Source organism: Felis catus, chromosome D4 (assembly GCF_018350175.1).
Source record: "Felis catus isolate Fca126 chromosome D4, F.catus_Fca126_mat1.0, whole genome shotgun sequence".
NCBI classification, from domain to species: Eukaryota; Metazoa; Chordata; class Mammalia; order Carnivora; family Felidae; genus Felis; species Felis catus.
Genome location: NC_058380.1, coordinates 62,538,187 through 62,546,032, shown reverse-complemented (window position 1 = coordinate 62,546,032; position 7,846 = coordinate 62,538,187). Strand labels below are relative to the sequence as shown.

The following is a 7,846-nucleotide window of genomic DNA, read 5'->3' as shown; positions in this document are numbered from 1 at the left end:
AGCATTCTTTTTATCAAAAGTAACCTATCTCTTAAGTAACAGGGTTTGGAATCTCCCCCCCACCTCAATAAACCCACAAAAAGAAAACTCAGAACAGAACCCAATTAAATCTCTTGGCAGTCACCAGGAGAAGGAAGCCCATATTTATGGATGGAGAACCTCCCGCCCTGAGCCCTTTAATAAAGGTACAGGTTAATCTTACACACACATGCGCGCGCAAGCGCGCGCACACACACACACACAGTGGCAGTGCTGTCAAGGCATCTTGCAAGCAGAACTAGAGCTTCTGATCCTCTCATTCAGAAGTAGTGGATCACCATTCCGTCCATTCCAATGAGTGGCAACAGTGAGGGAACCCTCACACAGAATCTGGGTATCTGGATAATGTAGGAATATAAGTTTTCCACCTAATGATGATAAACTGAACTGTTGGGGTAACAGTCAGCTTGCAATCCTGACAGTTACAGTGGGTTATGGAGGTTCAATAGGTATGTTCTTTAAAAAATTTACTTAAATCACCCTTCTATAAATTGAACCTCATTCTAAATGCACCAAAGGGCTGTTTTAGGAAATGTCATGTTGAAATTTTTCACAAAGAAAATAATCTCACTCTTGTAACTTTATGTAAGTTTTCTACACTGGGTGTTCCTGAACCATAGTGCACCTGGGTACTTCCCCTATAAAGGAGTTTCTCTACAGGAGGGCATCCATTCCACAATGACAACAATAATGTTAAAATGCTTTACATCACTCTTTATTTCAAAAGTGCTTTACTAACATAGACTAATCTTCACAACATTTAAGGGAGGTAGATAAGTATTACACCACTTTCACAGATGGAGAAACGGAGGCAAAGATTAGTAAATTGTGTTGAAGGGCATAATATATGGCACGATTAGGAAAATAATTTGTTGCAGTCACGGATCACTGGTGATCTTGCCCCATGACTTCTGAGTCCCACCAACACAAAAGTAGCAGATGCAGCATGGAAGCAGGTTGTCCTCAGTTTGGCTAGTCTAAGGCTACGCTTCTCCTTGTTGACACCAGATGTTGAATGTGCTGCCCTTTGGCCAGTATTTCCCTCACACACATTCTCACATGACTCCACCTCTAAAACAGGGGAGAGTAGGAGCTATGGTGGGTACAGGAGGAGGGGCTGGAGGAACAGGGCTGGGAAGGTGGAAGACAGAAAACACGAACTGGTATCAAAGCAAGGGCGAGGAAGAACAGGAGGAACCACGGGAGGCAGCCCAACGAAGAAAGCCAGAGCAGAAAAGAAGTGTCACTCCATGTGAAAAGCTCAGACATCCAGAAATGCTATTAAAAGGGTAATTCTTCACAATGACATTACAGAGCCATTCCTTGTGGCTTTGCCAAATATAATTATCAGGTCCTTCTGACATTCCCAGGAGGCAGAGCCATTCCTCTCCCCTGGTCCAAACCAAGTGCTGATGTAATTGACCTGACACTGCAGAGGCTGTTGACAACTCAAATGCACTCTCCCACCATGCTGCCTCTTCTTCTAGTCTCTTTCTTCCAACAACAACAACTATAAAACAACAACAACAAAGTCAATGCCTTTCAAGATTCTCTCTGCAAAATTCCTAAAACGTTCCCTAAAACTTTGATGAGTAGGGTAGAATTCCATGTTTGACTTTTATAAAGGGGCTGTAATAGGCATACATGGGCATGAACAGCCCCTCTCGGCCAATGTCCCTTTATACAACGTGGGACACTAAAGAAAGGACCTTTTCTGATCTTTCTAGGGCAAAGCCACTGTAAGTGATGGTGACATGCACCACCACCTGCATTGGAGGTACTGGTGGCCAAGGCAGCACCAAATGAGGGGGCTGACGAAGACCCTGGGCTAAAGTGTCATCGGAGGGACAGGTGGAAGAAGAAGTCAGAGCAAAGAGAGGCCAGCCACGGCAGAGATGGGTAGAGGTGCTCCCTCCCATTCCATGTTCGAGGCTGCATGGAGGCAACAATGTTAGTTCATCTCTCGGCACCTCCTAGGTTAGGTCAGGCCAGAAATGCATCCTTTCTTCATTTCAATCGGCAGCATGGTTCTTTCTGGCACATAGCTTTAACACCTCATCCCTCCTCTCCCAACAAGAGCAATCAACTGCCAAGCCTGACTGATTCCACCTCTGCAGTGCCCTTCACATTGGTCTCCCTGTCTGACGACAGCCTCCTCTAGATCCTATCATCTCATCCTGACCAGGGCAAGACCCTCCTACCTAATCTCCTGCACTCCAGTCTTCCCTAAACTCAGTTGCACCTTCTCATCTTCCTCCTGGAGCACAGCGTTCATGCTGCTGCCCAATTTGGAAATTCACCATGTTCTCACTGCCTCCCAATTATGTGTCTCATCACCTTGAATCTTCAACAGATTGCATCTGTTGCATCTAGCAAAGGTTCTCTTCTTTCTGAACCTCCACCTGTCCAAATGCCAACTCTAAAGACTTAGCTCAGATACCACCTCTCCCAAGAGGTCTTCCTTCCCGGAGGAGGTGGCATTTCCTCTGAGCTACAAATGCACTTGAAGACATGCACTAATGGAGTACATGACAACTGCGTGTAAGTCTTACCTCCCCGACTGGGTGTGTCCACGATTTGGCAGGGTGGGGGATGGTGAACTGTCTTAAAATTTGTCTATTCCCTACAGCACCTACCAAGAATTGGTTATTGCATATCCACCTCAGTAAGGAACTGCTCAATGGTGAAATGAACATATACCTGCCCATGAATGAAGACACCAAAGTACACTGCAGGTGTGATCTCTCAGGATAAAACAAATCCATGATATAATTTTGAGGGATGGGATAGGGGCAGGCAGGTGGGACTATCTGTTTTGGAGTCGAGAGACCTAGGACTGAAGTTCTGCTTTGCCATCTACCAGCCACTGGTCTGGTACCAGATGATTCTTCTCTGAGCATCATTTCCTGACTTCTGCATGACCTCACAGGATTAAGGATCAAATGAGACATAACTGTGAACTCTATACCACTGGTTCTCAATCCCAGTGATGTATCATAACCTCCAATAAACCTTCTGAAAAATGTAGAGGACAAGGCCCCAACCCAAGTCAACTGAACCAGAATCCTCTGGGATTGGGACCAGGTGGGACTAATTATTTATAAAATACTATTTTTATGCATAGCCAAGGTTGAAAACTACCGTTATAAACTCATAAATATCGTTAACAGTAGAGCATGGTACTTTAGGCTTCGGTTTAATTATCCTTTATGTGGTTAGGAATTCATTCTGTTTTTATAATTTCATTATGTGAAACATGTGAGCATGTTTTGTGTTGTTCTGCATTGCTGTTTGTGTGCCTAAGTGATAAATTCTGAGAGAGGATAATGTCCAGCACACTGCTATACACAAAGTGTACCTAACCCAATTTGGGAGAGTCTGGGGAGGATGAGAAGTAAAAACTTCACAAAGTCCTCTAAAAAACCTTGCTACGTGGAAGTGTGGGGACCAGACAAGCAGAACTGGCAAAACTGGGGAGCTTGTAAGAAATGCAAAATCTCAGGCCCCACTCCAGAAGCTGCATATTAACAAGATTTCCAGATGGATCAGTAGGTGAAACAAAGGGAAACTTCACTCTGTTCACATCTGTGTTGAGGGCCTGCCATTCCCTGCCCTAATCCTGAGTGGGTAGGAGGGCATGGAGAGTCAAGTTCTGTCTTCCATAAACCATTTAAGCTTGGGACTTTACCTAGATGTGTCTTCTCTAAAGGGTCCATTTTGTAAACATGAAATTAAGAATACAAATCCTTACAAAAGGATCCTTTCTTTCAAATCTAGTCTTTATAGCTTTCCTTCAAATAACCAGTGCTTCTAAGATATTTAAAATATGATCAGAGTATAAATTGATATCCATTTAAGTTTTATGTAGTGCGTAAATTAAATAACAAGTATATGTTTATCTTACTCAACTTATAGTCCCCAGGACCCAAATTCAAAACTTAGGAAGGCAGGAAGCTTAGCCAAAGCAGTAATCAATTGTTCCCTAATGACCCATACCTTCTGGACAATTCAGATGTTAGCAGTACCCATTCAAGACTATGCAGACCACACCACAGTCAAGGAGTTGCAGAAGATTCTAAACATTATCTAAACCAATGCCTTACTTTATTACAGGCACTGATTAAAAGGAGGTACCCCAGGTCACACAGCACTTTGAGGCAGAGCCAAGATCAGAATTCAGGCCATGGCTTCTCACCCTACACCCCCCTACATAGCCTCTGCCACACATACTTTTCTTTCCCCAGCACGTGGCCTTGAAATTTCATGCTCAGAAATTGCTGACCTGCCTTGACACGTGTCACTTTTCTTGTTCCAGCTACTGCTGTGCCCAACATCCCAGAACTGGTTTTAACACTAGGCTACAGGAGAAGCTATCTCACAACTAAATCAAAATATCCATTTGCCAATCCATAGTTCCAAATATGCTGGTAACGGGTTCTTAAAAAGCCAATGCTAACCGTGTGATGCAAACTCCACAGCATTACTAATAGCTAGCACCATGAGCATGGTGAGGGAAGGGCCTTTCCCTAGGTGGCCGATGATTAAAAACCGGGCACCCATTAACTCAGTAGCACAAAGTTGGGAGGAAACTACAGAGGGAAAGCAAAAATGAGCACAGTGGGGTTGGCAGCACCTTTAAAAAACATACACAGTGTGACTATAAAATTGCAAGTCTTATCTTTTAATAAAACAAACATGATAGGTTATAGAAATCTAAATGAACATTTGTCCCTCAAAGCAGTTACATCCTTAGTTCCAACAAAGCTACTGCTTTTGGAGCCATTATTTGGAACCCCTCTTTGGGGAAAGGCCTTCAAAGGTAGTTCATGAGCCACATGAGAAAATATCCTTCCAAATGTTGGGTGTTTAAAAGCAGAAAAGCCACTCAAAGAATGACATTAGGGGTGGGGGGAAGGAAAAAGGCTCTCATGGAGGTTTCCCTAAAGACCTCCAGCGAGTTCTGAGCAATAGCATCACCCCTGGAGAAACAAGTGGCCTCCAGGGACTTTCAGCCACTTTCAACGGGAACGCGTTCACTTGGATAGAAAAGTTCCGCTATTAAAAAAAAAAAAAAAATCAGCCACACTCCTTTATAGTCACACTTGCATCTGATTAAAAAAATACAACAACAACACTCACACGTGGTTCTTGTATGAATTCTAATTAAGAGACATTACATTCAGAATCATAGCACTCATAGTGATAGTTTTCAGGAGACTGGATCAGCTTCTTTGCCACTGAAGGGGTACATGGGGTGCAGCAGTTTACCTGAATGTATTCTTAAATACGTGACTACTACCGCTCTAATTTTCCTAGTTGTAGCTCTGTTACAAGTTACTGACCGCAAGTTCATGTTCCAGGCTTTCTTTGCCGACACAGATTGGTTACAAGGGAGCCGCCCCCACAGTCTTAGGGTGAATTGGGAAAGGGCCGGTTAAATGAGGAGACAGGCCACTCCTTGGTGAAAGTTTGTAGCTTCCTTTCCCAATACATCTTCTTTTTATTGAGAACTTCCATTTTTATCCTGTGTTCCTCCTCTGCCATCTCACACTCCCGCTCTATCTGCTGGATTTTGGCCACATGCACCTCATTCATCTGTATCAGCTGCAGCTGTAAGATGGACATTTGTTGATGGTGTTCTTCCTCATGCATCTTTTTTAAAGCACCTTCCTGAGAGGTTTTGCTCCTGTAGTGTTTATTGGCTGTTATTCTGACAGCTGAACACGAGGGTTCAGGTTGAGAGGTCCCCTCACACACAGGAAAATGTATGAACTCTTTCTCATCATCGCACAGTTCTCTATTTGAAACAGCAAATGATTCTGAAAAACAGTAGCAGAAAACATACGTTCAAAGATTTTACAGGCAGAGAGTGTATCAATCCTATTCCAAATGACAGGTCCCCCATCACAGGATGTAGCGGAAACAGTGTCTGCTTTGGCCTGCTTTGTCTATGGGTACTCTTGCCACACCTGACTTTTCAAAACCCACAAGTCAAAACCAGTGTTCCCTCCAGAAGCAATGATAAAGGGTTTCGTCATGTGGTGTCTAGAACTGTGAACTATAGGAACAGTGGTCCGAGACTGTGCTTATCAAGAACTGTTGACCTAAGTTCTAAACCGAAGTGTGCACAACTCCGAATAAGCAGAACACCATGGTACGAGCGCAATGGTGGGTTTTCAGATTAAGTTCTCCGTCAGTTTGACCTCCCTGTCTCAGTTTCTCATCCGGCCGTGAACACTTTCCCTAGCCCTTGACAATCCTTCCTGAAATCTCTTTCCTCTGTTAGCTTCCACACCATGGCTCTCTCCTCAGTTTTCGACACCTCCTCTCCGACTGCTCCTTCTCAAGCTTCCTTCCAGGACTCAGACTCTTGCTGCACCTGCAACTCACCTCTTAATATTCCTCTGGGGTTCCCATTTTTGGCTCAGTTTTCACTGCAGCCTAGTAATCCTCATAATCTGGTTTCTGACCTTCCTTTTTCTCGCCTTACTCCAAAATACCCTGGGTGCCCTTCAATCGTACCAAAAACTTCACATTCTTTAAAGGCCATGCTCTTTTTTATAGTTCTGTCTCTGTTCCTTCAGCCTGAAGTTGGGCTAACTATTCATCCCTCTTCCCTCCCCACCCGGGGCCCCACACTCACTCAAGCATGCACTCTTATTCCAGACTCTCCTTTTCAACCTCCCCACAACCCCCACTTTGTTCAGCATCTGCGAAACCCCAGATCGCTCCTTTCTCTATGAGTACTCCTCTGTAATAGCACTTACCATGTTCTAGTATTACTTTGGGACCATGCCTTATTCATTTCTTTTATCCTTGGGCACCAATTATTTTGCTTGGTACATAGAGGATGCCTAGTAAATATTTATTGACTGAAGCTTTGAACACAGGGGAGAAGAGCTTATGGATACAAAAGGATGCCAGTTTTGCTGGTGCCACATTCATACTAGTATTTTTATAGGGCAATGACATTTTATCAATTAAGGAGTTTCAATATGGAAGACACTAACTCCACTAACCCATGGAGTCTTCCAGCTGTGACTCCAAGGCTTTCTTGGGAAGCTTTATGTTCCCAATAATGAGAATTGTCTCCTTGGAGAAAAATAATATCAATTTATTAACAGAGTTGATTACATTATTACGTCCACTCCATTATTCCAGAAGATGGGATGCCGGGAATGTTAATGGCTACTGGGGGAAACCTAACTCGTAATACTCTGTTAATAAAAGGAAAATGGCTACTGTTTAGATTATTTCACTCCAAGGGGTTAGGTAACAACCATAACTGGTCCCTAATTAAGATTAAAGAGAAAGAAGGTAGAAGTCTCACTTTTGAAAGAGAAGGTTAAAAGTACTTCTGTGTCATCCAGAGATAATGAAAATATCTCCCTAGGAATCTCCCAACTCCAAGGGCTATGCCTTAATTAGATGTCCTTCCTTCATGCTCCTGTTGCCTCCTGAGTGTACCTCTGGCAGAGCACTTGTTAAAACTGGTGGCTTAACTACCTCCCCATCCGGTCTCTGAATACTCTGAAGACAGAAAGTGTCTCTTATTCATCCTCATGGAGAACGCATTCCAGGGCCTGGACGATGCTGGCCACATCAGAAATGTGTGGGAATGAACTGGATGCGGTGGGTCACATCCCTCCCAACACAGCACAACTGTGTAGACAGGACAGTGTTCTGAGTGGAGCCAAGGCACAGGACAAGGAAATGGGAAAGGCTTCACCCTGGGAATAAGATCCCTCGGGTGTGAACAACGGCAAAGAGGTTATCTCATCTGCGTCCCATCTAGCCTTAGATCTGA

General features: G+C 43.8%; 1 protein-coding gene across 4 annotated transcripts in view; it reads right to left on the bottom strand.

Moving 5' to 3' along the window:
* Positions 1-732: 732 nt before the first annotated feature.
* Positions 733-7,846, bottom strand: part of MSANTD3 (Myb/SANT DNA binding domain containing 3) — a 30,753-nt gene continuing 23,639 nt past the window's right edge. For all 4 annotated transcript variants that reach the window (XM_023242516.2, XM_045042556.1, XM_023242514.2 and 1 more), the window contains one exon: positions 733-5,858. In XM_023242516.2, the coding sequence (XP_023098284.1) occupies positions 5,449-5,858 (410 nt within the window). In that variant the 3' untranslated portion in view covers positions 733-5,448. The remainder of the gene's footprint in view (positions 5,859-7,846) is intronic.